General features: G+C 36.6%; 1 protein-coding gene across 3 annotated transcripts in view; it reads right to left on the bottom strand.

The window, feature by feature from the left end:
- NEK11 (NIMA related kinase 11) overlaps positions 1-17,097 on the bottom strand; it is an 81,866-nt gene that overhangs the window by 58,453 nt on the left and 6,316 nt on the right. For 2 of the 3 annotated variants that reach the window (XM_077786888.1, XM_077786891.1), the window contains exons 3-4: positions 6,043-6,208; positions 843-961 (exon numbers count right to left, since the gene is read on the bottom strand). The exons of the other annotated variant lie outside the window; for it this stretch is intronic. In XM_077786888.1, the coding sequence (XP_077643014.1) occupies positions 843-961; positions 6,043-6,208 (285 nt within the window). The remainder of the gene's footprint in view (positions 1-842; positions 962-6,042; positions 6,209-17,097) is intronic. 3 annotated transcript variants of the gene reach the window in all.

Raw genomic sequence — 17,097 nt, forward strand, 5'->3', positions numbered from 1 at the left:
TCACTCTGCCCTTTTCCCTCTACAATCTGACACAGGCAAAAAACTCATTAGGCATCCATCAGTTTAGGTCAAACACATCCCACACACTTAACTTCAGTTCAACTCAGGAGCGGTTGCTCTTGACGACAGGCGACCTCTCTACCTACTGCTTGGTTGCACCTAAAATTCAGGCAAGCAAATTTTGCCTTATCTCTGCAAAGGACGATGTAAGAAGGGACCAGACAGGCATTGTACATGTCCAGCACACTGGCAATAAAGGAAATATTTCCATCACTGCAGTCATCCTGCCTAAATCACACTGCAGGCAAGGGTTACACTCATGAGATGACACAGGGGATATTAATCTATATACATTACCCCTGCTCCAACCATGTGTGATCTCCTCATATCTGGATGACCCGCAGTAATTTCTTAAGTTAATCTTTGATGTGCTGTTAAAAGTGACATCTCTTCTCAAATGTACATAACTCCACTGATTGTACTGGGAGTCTATCAAGCAGGAGGTGCTTCTTGACTCCCCTTTAAAAAGATTACTCTGCTTTAACCTTTTAATCAATTTCCTCCTAACAATATTGAACTATTTCTACTGTGCTCCATTTTCCATTTGGCTCTGAAAAAAAGTGTGTCTAAATGCTGGAAGACATTTACCATTGTACTGCTAGAAGACATAATGCACAATGTTCCTGCAGGGTAGATAATTAATTACACTTGAGGTATCTGAGCTAAACTAACTACAATGTTTGGTGAACAAAACTTTCATTTCTGTTTGAATACCTCCTATTAGTCAGTAACTCCATTCACTCCCCTCCCAGGCTAAATACTCTCATATCAAATGACTGTACCTTTCATGCATATAGTTGACTCCAAGTAACAACTGTATAAACCAGTCTATTATTTGACTTTGAGTGAACATCTTCCCAGAATCTTTGTACTCTTGAATTTTAAAGTCTAGATCTCCACCCTGAAAAATATCACAAGATATTTCTACAATTAAGGTAAATCTCCATCATAGTACAGGACCCCACTTCCTTAGGCCTTCAGGCATCCTATCATGTACGTCTGTAAAAACAATATATGCATGTGAATTCTGAACCAAAAGCACACACAAGTGAGAATGAAACTGCCTGGCTTTGTTGTTTTCTCTTGGTGTTACACAAGATCACCAGTTTCCAACTGTTCTTCCTTCATGTCACCCAACTTAAGCATCTGAGCAGGTCATCCCAAACCTTTACAGGCTACACAAAGGAACACACACCTGTTTAGTGCAATTACCTCTGTCATCTAGCTGTCTACCTTTGGAAGGAATGGATCATGTTGTACAAACACTATTTCTCTGCAAAGATTTATGATGAGGGCCTACATTGACTGGCTATGACATAGACACTTAGGTAGGTAAAATTAATCTGCCCCAACCAGTCTGAATAAGTTAATAAACTTGAGAAAAGCATTTCCACTCCAGTCAAACATTGCACACTCAAGTGGCACTCATTTATTATGTGATAATAACCATGTTAGCACCAAAGCAACCATGTCATTCCCTTAAGAATTAAAATACATTCTCTTTAATTACAATACTTTGCCCTCTTTTAAACTTTTACCAGAAACAAAGCAGATTTAAAGGCTCAAGAATACATAGCATGTGTTATTGTGATACTTCATTAAAACAACAATTGATATTGAAGTAGCACTTGGAATGGAACAATAGGACACACAGCAGGGAGTGCCAATAAACCAGAAAATATATCCAGAAAAAGACTACTTGAAAACTATAATCCAGATATTTGGCAATACCAGTTGTACAAGACAATGGAAGAGTATTTAGAGACTTCCAGGAAATCCATTCTTTCTGCTCAAAAATATACAGATGTTAGCTGATGTTGCTACAGTTGTTAGCTGAATGTTTAATCAGTTTATAAAATAAATTAATTTTTTCTACAAGAATGCATACACATTAATGGGAAGCAATATATTGAGGTATCTAACCCCAGAGCAAAGGGACTGTGAGTCTGATTACATTCTAGTGACTAATTACCTTACATCAGGATAGCTTATTACCCATAAATCATTATTTTTACATTATACATTCTACATAAAATCAGAAGCTTTATGTGCCATATACAAGTAACAATTTTGCCTGTACAACTGTACCAGTACCATCATTTCCCATCATCATCCCTGTATTCCTCTGTACTGTTGACTCTTGCCATTTTATGTTGTCTTCAGCATTTCTTGTTTTTCTGTTCCAAACACCACAGTGCTTCACAGCGCTGCTACAAAATACGCAGATTCTGTCCTTGCAGATCTATATTTTCATGTGCTTCTGACATGAGTTTATGGTAATTTCTATGCATTTCTGGTTCTAAGTTACAACATTCCAAAGTGAGTGTGTTAAAACAAAGCAAACCTGTTTTGTCATCTATCAAAAATGTGCTCCCTGACAATGTCCTGCAATTTTTTAATTGAAATGCCTGAATCATTTCATACACTAGGGAAGGGAATATGGGTTCAGTTCTCCATCTGCAGCCCAGAGAGAAGCTCTTCTGGGAACTTGGAACTCTCAGCAGCTGCTTCCCCTTTACAACTCCAAACGTTCATCAGCTTCCCCCTGGTTGCTTGCAGCAGAGAAGAGAAAGGAAAGAAAAATTCTTGCTGGGTACTCCATTGCATGGCAGCCAGATGGGCTGTGACTGAGTCTGTTCATACACCTCAAAAACAGTGAGTCATTATTATAAAATAAACTGCTGCAGACAGAAGCCCCAGACCATCCAGAGCCCAGGTCTGAGGAGATGCTCAAACATGTATCAGCTGGGTGCTGGCCTCAGGGGACTGTGTACTATCCAGTTCGGGAGAGATGAAGAGCAGCAGGCCCCAATCACCTTTTCTCCCTATCCCAATGTGTCCCTTCTCACAATAACAAATTGCCATGAAAAACACAAAGAAAAATAAGTGCAGCACCTACAGAGTTATGGCAGTGAATTCTCTGAAGCTGAGTGACAATTCCCTGCAAAAGGTCTAAGGAGAACAAAAGCGGCTGAATAATGTACTACATGTGTCCTCACATAACTGCATAGCTTTTTATCTTCAAGCAGAGAAGAGTGGTCTCAATGTCCTACAATTAATTTACTCTTGATTTTTTGTCTAAAATAGGAAAACAAAAACACATCATAAAAGATTTGCTGAAGTACTGCTGCTGTGAAACTCTGAAAAAAATTTGTTAACCCAATTTCTCAATTTGGAAGGTCAGTCTTGAATTCAACAATTTAACAAATTAAGTACATATGGAGTTTCCAAGCTGCAGTTTTTATTTACTGAATAAATGTTTTACTCTGATAAACTCTGATATTTTAGTAAATATCAGAGTATCAAACACACCAGTAAATTATTTGAAACAGCTTAGCATCTAGAGCTGATAACGTGAACAAGCATTGACTGCTTCAGTTATTCCTTTTGCTCAGATTTCCTTAGCATATGTGTACTCACATCACAGCTGAGACCACAGTCAAGAGACATAAATAATTGTCTGGGGGAAAAGTACAATGAATTCTGCATTATAACACATTAAAATGATGCAATTTTTAAAGTAACTGCTTTGCAAAACTGTGTATTATTGAAGTTGAATTTGTACTTCAAAATGAAATCCAAGGTTCATTAAGGCATTTTTGTTTGAAGTCAGTCTTAGCTGATAATGTTTATACTATCCATAAGATTTTGATTTGGGGAAGTGTCTAAGAAGCTCAACAAGTAAGATCAAAACAGAACAAATACACTTTTCTATAATTTTGATTGAAAACAGTTGTAATAAAAGATGTCAAGCTGAGCCATGGAGACCACTGTCACTGGTTTTCTTCCACAGGACAAGGTATAGCACGGGGCAGCTGCACTGGAGGCTCCCTCTATGTTACTCACGGCAGAATGAGCAAAGCACCGTGGCTAATGAATAAGTCACGGTACTTTGGAGAAAACAGAATAGAGCTCATGGGGGTAGTTCCGTTTCCATGCCAACTTAACGTGTGCTCTTTGTTTTGAGCCTGCCCAAGAGTAGCAATTACTGCCAATCTGGTAATTATTCTGTGCATGAGAAACTGAACGTACTAGACTTCCAAGCAAGGATCAGGTAGCACTACATTTTGCTCATTCTTAATTTATGCATGGTTTAAGCAGGCATCTTTTAGGTCAAAACACTCAAATCTCACCACATAAAAAGGCAGGTTAAGTAAAGTAAAGGCAGCTAAGTAAATACAAAAGTATAAATTCTGGAAATACTCCCACTAAAATAGAAAAGAAACTTTATAGCACTCTGTGCAACTCTGCTTTGTACTTTTCCTTGTCTGAACATTCAGTGAAACATATTGTAATGGCATAAACGCAACGATACCACAGAACCTGGCCTTTGGGGAAAAGTCAGAAGCACATCCTATTGGGTCGGGTGTCATCCTGACCTCACCTAGCAGACTCAAAACCGAAAAGATTCAGGGCATAGCCAATGAATCCATTTTCTCTTCCTTTACCTGCCTTGCTGTAATACATTCTCACCTGTTTGAGGATGTGAATTCCAGATCCTAGGGTAACTCTGTATCAAAATGCATTCATGCAAGGTAGTTTATATTACCTGCATAAAAAAACCCCAAAGCTCCAAGGAGTGATGCTTGTGGTTACTCTGCTATAATGCTCTTTCTTATTAACCTATAACTCTATGACAAATAAAAACAAAAAAGAGTAAAAAGCAGTGGATAGACAAAAGACACCATAGTGCTGGGGAAATAAGCTTCTTTATTCCTACACGTTTAACTGATCTGGTATTGTGTCACTTTGTACTGACAGTTTGCTAGTAGAGAGAAAACTACAAGTGCATGGGAATAGCTGGACTGTCAGAATAATCCTTCAGTCCTGAGGTCCAGATTTCCTCAAAGAGATGACAGTATTTCAAACCCCAGCTGTAAGACATTCAGGGAATGGCACAAAAAGCTTCTGCATGTGTCAAAACAGCATGTGAACAAATACTCAGCTTGTATCACAGAACTGAATATTTCAGATTAAATTTTTAAATATCCCAGTAATAAATACACATTTAGCTGTGTTTCATTAAAGAATACTTCCAAGGAAGAAAGAAATTACAGGAATGGTACTTATTTAATTATTCTCATGAAAGCTAAATTCTTGAAGAAGTGTGATTAGTTAAGTCAAATTTGATTTGTGTGCAGGTAACCCATTAGTCTAAGTTCGTTATCTTCCAAAGCATTTCAGCATGTCTAGCAGAGTACAACTGAAGAGTTTGCTTCACAGTTTCATAAAAATATCACTTTATGTATGACAGATTTTTTTTGAAAGAGCACATTTATATTTAATACAAAGTAGGCACTTGTTTTATATAAACTACTAAAAAACTGGCTTAAATATGCTTAAATTCTTATTTGAAAGCTTTACAACAGATTCCAGCAAAATGTTCTTAAACCAAATGCTGGAGTCAAAAAACTAATGGTAGAACATTTAAGAACATTGTGTTCTAATACTGTAGAATATCCTGCTTTAATATTTACTGTATCCACTACACTCTGGTCTCTGACTCACACTGTTTTTCATTTTATAAAGCCAATGTTGCTGCCAAACTCATCATCCATGTGATCAGACTTAAGCTTCTTGTAATCGCCTCCAAACCACAAGAGAGTTTTCCCTTCCTCATTTATATCAGATTTTATATCATGACCCCACGCCCACAATCTCATCCTCTCTCACCTATCACACACAAGTGGTACAACCTTTCCGAGTTCTCCCACAGACCTGGCAGTGTATCTGCATTTAAGCCTTTCTTGTAGCCCCCAAATGAACTTCCACTTAAAGTTACGTACTTCTGTTATTTATTTGTCTATGAGTCTCAAATGAGCAGGTTACATTCCTTATCTGAAAGAAGCACACCTAACAAGTAGCAGATGATACTGCAAGCAACAAATAAAGACTAAAATTCAAACTAAAACATTATATAAAATGGCGTCTTAGAAGACCCTGTTTTAATACACACATTTTCTCAAATTTCTTCAGTCTCACCTCACAATACTCAGTGATAATGCAGAAACTATCTCGCTCCACAAAGCTTGCATAAAATTTGACAATGGCTGGATGGTCTAATCTGGAGAGTAGTTGTGCTTCCAGATTTGCTTCAACTGTTTCATTAGGCTTTAGGTCTCCAACAGAGATTTCCTTTAGGACCTTTCTATAGGAAAAAAAAATCTTTATATTAATAAAACCAGAAAAATGTAAAAATTTGTAACATTCAAAATCCCATCAAAATGTCCTTAAATGCAAAATAGTAACATTGACCAACTACTGGCAACATGAAATGATAAGGCAAATATGGGTAAACAATGAGAATGCAATAAAAATAATTAGGCAACACATTAAAAATACTGTTTTGAAATATTTCTCCCAATAATTACCTACTGCACTGTTTTCTTAAGAACATGTTTTCAGTGCTATGGATTACTGCATAATAACAAACACAAACAAAAAAATCAAATCTAAGTGATTTCAAACCCACTCAGAGCATATGGTCAAGATTCATATATGAAATAATGAGTAGCAAGAAACTGCATTTGCAGCTTCTGCCCAAGTCCCTCCATGGAGGCAGGAGAAAAATCACAGAGAGTAATATTTTTGCAGCTGTTTTTCCAGTAATAAACTCAGGCTCTCCCTTTTTTTTTTCCTAAATATCAGCCTGTCCTTCACCTGAGCACGTAAGTGAAAAATACAAATCTAGATTTGGAGCTGGAATCTAATTATACTGTTTGAATGATTTCTAATCCTTTAGTATTTAACGTTTGTTTAGGAAGACCCTAAATCCCCTGGAAACTGTTTAGAAAATGTAGGGATTTTTAATATTCTCTAGTCTTAGCACACAAATGTGCCATAGGAGAATTTATAGCTCAGAATTAGCTTTATACAGAGGCTGGGATGGGGCAGTTTACTGTTAATTTGACCTGGAAAAATACAAAAATATAGTGCAGGGCACTACAAGAAAGCATATTTTGCCAAGATTTTCCTGAGGAAATGTTAAAAAAAGACCATACAACACATTTATTTCCATTTGCTTTACCAGTTAATGAAGAATACATCATAGGTCTTTTCAGAAGGAGATGTGGATGACTATTAGAGAATATAATGTTTCTTTACTTAAACAAATTGGTGAATTTCCCCAAACTTTTGAATACATGAAAGGCAAGTTTCAGACTCAAGGGAAGCTTCCACAGTGCTTTTAGTAATTTCCCCACTCAATAGACCATGGTTGTAAAGTTACAGTAGTTAAACATGACAGTGATAAAACTACAATAGTTCATCTTATCTAAGGGGAAAAAATACAAGCTGTGTTTCTTCACGAGGAAATTTTTTCCTAAGTCTGAACAATCAGTTTCTGACTAGCAATGTTGAATTTTCATATAAACTTGCCTAATCCTCATCAGGATTGTGATAAAAAACACGCCCTTTGATCTGTTTCTGTCTCTGCAGACAAGCTTCATGGAGCACAGACAGGCAATACCTGCTGCAATCTCTTCATCTTCAGCTGACGTGGGCCTTTACCCCTTCCTTCATAAAAACCATGTCACAGAACTGACAAACAGGATGAGTCCTTGTTAAAGACCACTTACTACAAGTTTCTTGCATACCCAAGACAGCAATAAAAGCCTGATGTGTTGATGTGCACAGATAGCTTGTCATCTTAGTCACTCGGTGATCTTAAAGCTGTCATCAGCTGTCAGACAAGATGACAGGTGTTTTTCTTATTTAAATTAATTCCCAGAAGAAGAAATCAAGAAAATATACTTCTTGTAAATGAGGTATTGGTTTTCTGCAACACAATTCTAATTCATACCTACAGCTGGAAGGCATTTGCTTCTAGAGAGAAAGCTTTTGGATGCAATTCAGATTAGGCATGTCTGCATGCCTCTGGTATATGTGTGTACTGTGTCTATATGTAGATAACGTTTGATTTTACTGCATTAAATATGAAGAACCTAATTGGACTTCATAGTTTCTGCAAAGTTCTCAATGATATTTCAGTAAATACATTTAAAAATTTAAGATGTGTACTAAAAAATCTCTGCGTTCATTAAGTATTGACAAAGAAATTATGTCAGACTCTCAGAAGCCTCACAGAGAAAATGGAAAAGTTTCCAGATCTGAAGTGGTTCTTTCCTGTAATCTTTAGAAGAAAATAAAGGGAAAAAAAGCCTGCAGCCAGAAACTCATCTATATAAATTAACTATACTTTTTAATACATAAAACACCTAAAGAGTGCTTAAATACACCCTAACCCATTTCAGTATTTACACAAGTAAATTCTACCTGAATGGGCAGCTAAAATGGGCACACTCTGTGCTTTATACAGCTCCTAAGATAACTCAAATTTGGCACCCCTGGTGTTGTCAAATAGGCTGGTAGATCCACAAATAAAAGCTCAGTAACCATAAGAAAACAACAAACCTTTCTTGGCTAAACCATCCTGCCTGCATCTCCTCTCTACCAATAAAATCCATCTCTACATTTTGAAGGAGACAAAGCGTTTCTATGATCCAACCTGCATTTTATAGTTGACTAATAATAAAGAGTGAGCCATCATTGCTCATAATTCAGACATGGTACTTGTAGATCATCTGCTGAAAATATGCCTGCATTGTGTTACTTCACTATTTTTTCTAAACTGTTTGATGTATTTTGAACAAACCTTTTGAAGAGTGTTACGGAATATTTATTCTGGATTTTGGGAATAATACACTCTATTGTTCAGATTTTATTAAGACTTCATCTGGAGTATACAGAGCCACTTGAAAGTAAGTTTTTCTCAAAAAATCTGTCCTTATATTTTCTGCCACTTTGGTTCAAGTATTAAGCAGGATTTAAAAGGTCTAAAGCTGTTTGCATGAACTAAGAAATCCCAGATTTATTACATGAGCAATGAAATCAGAGATCTAGGTGGCACATACAGAAAACCAGATAAAGCCACAAAAATGTGGATATCCTCCAAATACAATACTTAAGTACCACTTTGGATAGAATGCTAAATGAGATATGCTAATTTAAATTTCAATATTATTATAAATTTGACTTAGTGTAGAATACAACACATAAGCAGATCATAGAATTGTTTAGGTTGGAAATGACCTTTAAGATCATTGAGTCCAACCACAAACCTCACACTGCTAAGCCCACCACTAGACCATGTATCTAAAGACAAGATAAAATGTCAGTGAACACACAATTAGGAAACATTATTACAGAAGGGTTAGCAGATATCTTAAATACAGATATCTTAAATACAGAATATAGAATATTTTATTTTAAACAAAATCCTCTGGATTTTAACTGTGTGGAAAAAGCCTTATAATTCAATCAATAATGGAAATACATTTTAAACTTTATCTCAAAATGACCACAACTGAAAGAGACTTGTTGAAAGCATTAATATCTGAAGAGTAAAAAAATCCAACCATCACCATGTACATTCAAGCTGGATCTGGTATAGGTAACAACATCCATCCCTTTAGGGTGGGAAAATAACACGAGAGATGAGCTCACTCCCACATCCCAAAACACAGAAAGCAACATCCCAGCCTCAACAGGTCCACATCCCTTCCCTGAGAGCAGTTTCTCTGGGAATATCTTCTGATTTTCATTAGCAAAACCTTGCTGGCTTGCACTGTCACACTTTGAAAAGCAGCCAAACACTGGATCTGGAAGCGCAATAATGGGGAGAAAGTAGGGGGGGAAAAAAAATCTTAATCTAATCTAAAAATCTAATCTCTCCAAAGAGAGCAAGACTTATAGCAAGAGAAAAACAAACATGAAGGTGGAACCCTCCAGAATTCAGGCACGCAGTGGGAATCCCTTTTTGAGCTTTACTAGTGACTGACAATACAACACAGCAGTGTTTATCTCAGTCTATTTCCACTGATCTAAAAGGGAATGTTTTACAACCCATCTGGTATTTGTTTACATCGGTGACATACTTTATTATTATATAATTTGGTTTATTGGATCAGATGCAATTCTTAAATGGCAGTGGTTCTCAAAATGTACTGTTTATTGAGCAAACTGCACTATTAATTATTGCCTAGGTAAATTTGCTTGTTGAGAAAGAAGGAAAATAAATATAACTCTTTTTATGTCAAGAATAAATAGGTATGATAAAAGAAAAATTGTGATCTAGGAATATATGACCAAAAGTTAAGCTTTTAATTAAACAGAAATTTCATTTTACACAGGCAGGTTTTCAGTTAACTGCAGTTAATTATAATTTCATTTAGGTTTTGAGTTGCCACTATGGAGAATTGTAACGTAACCCATAACTGTGTGCTGTCTTGCTGTCCTTGCTGACTTTTGTAGGACTGGCACTTCACCTGGTAACTCCTCAGTCCAAGGACCAGGTGCAATTCAGTAAAAATGCATCACCTCTGACTAGGTCTGTAACTGGATCTGAAATTGGTCACCAACAATAAAATTAAAGGAGTCCAGTTAGTGATGCCTTCTATTCTACTTATCAAATGGCAAACCGTGAAGGTTCAGCTCTGCAAATGGGGACCAAAATGAAGAAGAGGTGACAACTTTCATGCAGAAAGTTTGCATAACACTTCCACACTATTAAAACTGTTAGGGAAATATGGTAACAAAGGCACCATGTGCCTACAGACAGGGCAAAGTCATCCACCATTACCACTACTTCTCTTCTGCAGCTGACAGCTCAGCAACAAAAATTCGAATTCTTTACATTTTATCCGTCGTATTTGGAACACCAGTGTCTGCATGGTCAGATAATTTAAAGACATGCATCTATCTGTTAGAGAAAAAGGAAGCTGGTGAAACCATGAAATACAAGTCAGCATACACTAATCAGTATTACCTAGAAGAATTCTTAGTTTTAGCTAAGAAAAGAAACACGGTAAATTGAGAACACTTGATTTTCTTTGGGAAAATCAAGAGGATTACCACGCTTCCAGTGAAAAGCAAACAAGTGCTGTTTGGTATTCCTCCTTACATATACATACTTACTCATTATCCAAAGCATTTCAGACCCAAATATTACTACAGAACTTCTAAAATTGAATTGAAACAGGGCTTCCCATGCCCACTGTAGATTTTTTAGTCAAACCGTAACTCCTTTTCAATACCAAGTATCGCTGCACAGCTTTGTCAATCAAATGCTGCATTTCTTTTGTCATCCCCCTGGACATTACTGACTTCCTAGTAATGCCAGAACTGTCACCAGCAACTGATTTATCCTGTTTTACAGCATTTATTACAGCATTTACAAATATTTTTCAAGATGCCAAATTCTCAAATGCTCTAACATATGCACTGACACTGAACGGGCCAACTCAGGATGAAAACAGTTTACGCTTATTTGAAAATTAACAATTCCTAATTAGTATCCCAAAAATGCAGAATATATTTTTTGGAAAAAGAATACTGTTGAAATAAGTTAACCTCAAGGAATACAGCTTATATAATTTTCTTCAGCACTGAGTAAACTAATTTATACAAAGGGGAATAACTTAGATTATTTTTGGTCAACCATATGTGCCAATTTTGGAAAAAACAGTAATTATAAAGCAAAGCAGAGCAATTGTGTTATCTTCCACAGAACTGAACAAGTGATTAAATGGAATTATTTATTTAGATATAAAAATGCATTTATTGTGAAAAATTCTTTGGAATAGTTTGCTTAGCCATCTACAATGATTAAAAATTACAGAATAAAAGTAGACATTGATTAATAAAGGATTAATTTTTCACTAAAGCCATATTTTTGAAATTAGAACTTTTTTCCAAGAGATAAATAGAAAAACAAAATGTAAATACATTTATAGTTCATTTATTGTTTCAGCTCTAAATCAAATAATAATAGACTGTGATTAAAAATAAGAAATCTGTGTCTTAAAAGAAAAATTACTAAAAATGATGATGAGATACTGACCAATACCTGGGAATGTACTTCTATTTAGCAATACTTTATGGTTACATGTTGCATTATCCCCCTCTACTGTTCATCCAGCCTTTTTCCTACAGCCCAGTCTTCCTGAAGAATACAAGCAAGCACCATGCTATCCCTAACCTAAATGGGATTTTTGAGAAATATAACAAGGACTAAATAATTGGTTTATTTTTTGTATCTTTGAAGACTTCCATCACACAACAAATCTTCTAAACCAGAATTGTGATTTCATTACACAGACAACATACTTTACAATTAACTGCTCTCTGCTAATTAACATTTGCTTTCAAACAAGAGGAGACACCATTACAGAACTCAAGAGTGAATACAGAATTTTGTCTTCCAGCTTTTTAATGATTAAACATCTCATAATTGCCATGTTAGAACTCTTCATCTAGCAGCCTTGGGCAGAACATATGCCAAAAAAGAATTTTCCTTCTGTAGGAATTAGTTTGACTTCTTAATTTCAATTGGAAATTTTGAAGAAAGACCTTCATATCACAATCTATATTCATCAGTTCACTGAAAATAAAGTATTTTGAATAAGAGGAGTTCTGAAGGGAAACCAGATATACTAAAAATTGCTGTAATAATGCATTCCATAGAAATTTAACTAAAACACTTGTTAATGCAAAATTTAATTGGTTCTTTTCTGAATTTAAATATATTTGTAAGCAGAATTATATTCCTTTCATTGTTGCAAGCATATTTATGTCAACAGTATTGTCCTTCCAGAGGAACTAATTCCCAAAAGTAATTTAAACAGTAATTGCTGCAACTCTAATGAGAAAATTCACTCTCCCTACATGCCTCTTTCTATCAGGCATCTCCTTCAATGTTTATTTTTGAAATGCATTCAAGTATCTATAGTACCAAAAAAAATAAAAGGAGAGGAGTGTAGAAAAAGATAAAAGCATGGTTTACAGCTTTACAAAAGCACGTTACTAAATAGTCTACAAAGGCAAAGGCAATCAAGCAATGCTGAGGAAATTAATTGCATATAACATCCATTGTTAGATAATAATCTTTTAATACTTTTAAGCCCTTCTGAGTATGATACTCTGGTCTTAACAGTCAGTGAAACAGATGCAATTCAAAACTTATGCAACTACCCAGCAACATTAAAAAGTTTTAGAACACTTGAAGGGCACATCATGGATGTAAGGAAAACAATGAACTAGGAATTACAGTTACTAATAAGTCACATAAGCACAGCAACAAAACAAAACTGAAAAAAAAAATAGGGAAAAGTACACTGACTGTCCAGGAAATCCAGAATTTATTCCACTCACTGCAGCAGTTTTATCATGAAAATGTACTGAATGCAACAAAAAAACGGAGGCTCATTCTGCATAGAAGTTTAAACCACCCTGATGCAGACTTAAGAGGAAACACCCTGCCAACAAGGGTAGCCCATAAGAAGATACAGTAGACAGACATATTCAAATATTTCAAACACCTTTGAGGCAGGTGGCCACAATTCAACCTAAAAAATAATACTGCACTTCTCCCCATTTTCTTACTAAAACTAGCTTACAATTGCGTGAAAACTAGTTTCAGCAAAATGAACGAGACAGAAGAGATCTCAAGACATTTGCTTAATTACAAAATCATTAAGTTCTGTCTCTGCTGTGTACCTCAAAGAAAGGTAATTCACCAACAAAGCCTTAAGCACAGCTCTCTACCCAATGTTGAAAATGTTACCTGTAAACAATTCTCAAAACAATAAACTCATCCACCAGCACTGCTCACTGCCTGCACATCAGACCAGAACGTGCTGAGTGCTGCAGTACTGAGCTCCTGGGAGCTGGGCTCTGTCAGGGATAAGATTTATTGTAAACCCAAATCATATTTCCTTTAAGGCAAGATGCCCCCCCACTTACATACATTAAAGACCTAGTTAGAATCCTCCCCAGTCAAATGGACAAGTCCCACCAAAAATGAAAAAGTAAGCTACTTAGTATTGCAGCAAGGTAGAAAAATCATAAAGGCTTCATAAAATCAAGATTGCTCTCCTGGAATTAGTAGCTGGCCTTCTCAAAGCTAGCATTTTGCAAGTTCCTATGTGAAAGCAATCCTGTTGTGAGCAATTCATTACCATAACAAGCTATTCCTGGGTAAAAAACAGCTTGCACCTGCATAAACTGGTTTTGCACCATTAGGTAGAAAAATGAAAACTCTTTTTCACAAACAACTTCCCTGCACGATACACCGAGAGTTTGAGTGACCAATCAATACAGAATAACAACTTGTTACTAACCAATAAAAGTAACTGGCAAGAAGACTGCTAACCAATTAGAGCCCCACACAAGGTACATAATACTGTATAAAAAAGAGTCATGTGAATAAAGAATGGCCTTTTTCCACCATGAAGAAAATGGAGGCCCATGTGATTTATTCTCATACTTAGTCTAAGAAAGATGTATTAAAAAGAAAGCAGTAAAAAACCCCAAAAACCAGTAACAATACCACCAAAGCTCATAAAGGTGACTGAGCAGATGTAAAGGCTGTATCAGACAGCACTGAGGAGGATTTCACAAACACCTGTGTTACACAAGCTAAAAAAAGGGTCTCAACATATTTCAGTATGGATCTTTTGCTTCCAAACAAGCCACAGAATGCTGGGGTTTATGCTTTTGATTATGAGGGAACTAGAAAATTTAACACAGCAATTACCTGTGCAAAGGACTGCAGCATGGCTGTGACTTTAAATTGCCAAATCCATCACCAGCATGAGCAGGGTGAAATCTTATATCTTGTGCTTCAATGCCAAACCCTGCAGCACCCACAGAGCCTTATCCAGCACAGAAGCATCCTAAACTTTCTTACATTGGGCTGGAGGAGCCCTACTGTGCCATGCTGGACTGCAGGAAAAGCTGGGCACTGACAGGGATGCAGGAGGTAGGGACTAAAGCCCCTTTCCACATGGTTTCCAGTGAGATCTGCTTTGGGTGAGTCTGAGGTTATCAAACTTGTCTTTGAATCGGGATTGTATTGACCTGCACTAGAAATGATCTGAAACCATGGTGGCCATAGCTGGGACTGCCTGCTAAACTTGACGAAAAACATCTACAGTTTCACTCCCTAGCAACCTCCATTGCAGGTGTACTCTGAACTAAAGCAGGAGAACATCAGCCACCCTTACAGAGGTTCAGCAAGGAAATTACTTGGACACTTAGCTCTAGGCCTTGACTACTGTAACATTGCTCACAGAATACGAAAGTCATGCTTGGCCATTCAAGTGGAAAGCTCATGAAGGCTCACTTCTCAAACTGCTCTAGCTAAATCCACAAGGTCAATGCTTTTATGGTCTCTCATTTGGGCCAAGAATGACTGTACCCAGCCAGCAGGCATGGCACAGTAGCTGAGCCTTACATGAGAAAGCACAGGTACATGTGACAGAACCAAGAAAAAGACAGTTTACTAAGAAAAGTTTATTTAAAAATAAGCCAGAATCAGGAAGGTCCAACAACAAATGCACCTTTGATCAGTTTTCAAGATCGTGAATATTCTTTCACAAATCTAAAATGCCCTAATCAATTCCAGTTTTAATTTCTAGTTTTATTATTAAGTTATAATATGTACACAACAACTGACAGGGAGCAATTTGTTTCTGTTTTAATCAATTCAGCATCAAATAACCATTCCATTGGAATACCTTCAGAGAAGCAAACAGGCAGCAAATACAGAGATTTGACAACACAGCAATCTGCTGTCACTTGGATATTCATAAGGAACAAATCGCCCCCACCTTTAGATTTAATATCATTTGTTATAAGAAGTCATAAATAATTGAAAGTTACATGATAAATTATTCAGCTAAACCCGCAGTTTCCAAGGAATCCTAGCATGAGTCTGGATTAAAGCTATAATGCAAGTCAGATGCAGAATTTGAGCTGACACCCCACAGTTACCACACAGTGGAGCAGTCCAGGGAGTTTGGCACTCGTCAGCGTGTCCTTTCCACCACAGGGACACGTAAATACCTTGTGAATATTTATGAACTAGCAGTCCCTATTGCCTACTGTGTGCTTCAGCTGCTTGCCCAGACTTGGTTATGAAGCAGTGACACTTAACCCAGAGCTTCCCTCTGTACAATTGATTAGGACATTCATTTTCTTTAAGTGATGGCATTGTCCTTCAAGGCTAGTGCTGAACTTATCTCTGCTGTAAACAATTTTGTCTTTAACCATAATTACCTGTTATCATCAACTGAGAAGATATTCAGGGGGACTAGCATAGAAGTGACTGCAGGAATATTATTTAGCTGTAAAAATGCTGCTACAATCCTTGTTCTTCGTTCTTTATACAAACCAAGTAATCTGCTTTGGGTAGGTCTAGGTCCATAATATCCAGGAACAAATAAATATCAAATAATCCATAAACTAAGACATCCTGTCTAAACTGGAGCTAAGAAGCTTGCTTTGGTACAGATGTGTCTCATGTGCTTAACTGACTTTAGGATCTAAGATATGAATTCCGATTCTAGTTTCTTCCAAAAGAATGGGGGAAATTGATAATCTGTCTTCTGTAGAGATAGTTTAGTACATGAAAAATTTGTTCATAGTGAAGAACCTCCCAGGTTCTGACCTCTCTATATGAGGGCATTCTTTTTGTTCTCTACTCTGCTGCTTTCAGATAAATTGCAGGGACTTCTATCTGAGATATTTAACCCTCTGTCATACTCAATGAGACTCATACAACAGGATCAAAAGTTCTTCCACCAGAAAATAAAATTTACAAAAACCCCAAACAAAACAAATAAAAAACAGAAGAAAAACCAAACTAAACCAACCAAACAAAAAAAACCCAGTTAGGAAGTTAAAGCAACAGGCAAGGAATGTGTCATACAATGCAACACTTAAGAGGCACTTACAGTAAGGGATCTACATGTGCTACTGTACTCGTACCTCATAGACTTATTGTTTATAGAGTAGGCAAGTCAACCATATCATAGTAAGCTAGTATGATCTGAGAAACTCAATAATCCTGATCCCATCCATACAAAGAACTGAAGAGATGCATGAAGCTGCCATTTACTTCTTAGAAAGACAGGCACTGCTGGCCTGAGCAGCCCTGAAAGTCTTATGTGGAATAAATCTGTTAGCTTGAGGTATGCA

The sequence above is a fragment of the Lonchura striata genome, chromosome 1 (assembly GCF_046129695.1).
Source record: "Lonchura striata isolate bLonStr1 chromosome 1, bLonStr1.mat, whole genome shotgun sequence".
NCBI classification, from domain to species: Eukaryota; Metazoa; Chordata; class Aves; order Passeriformes; family Estrildidae; genus Lonchura; species Lonchura striata.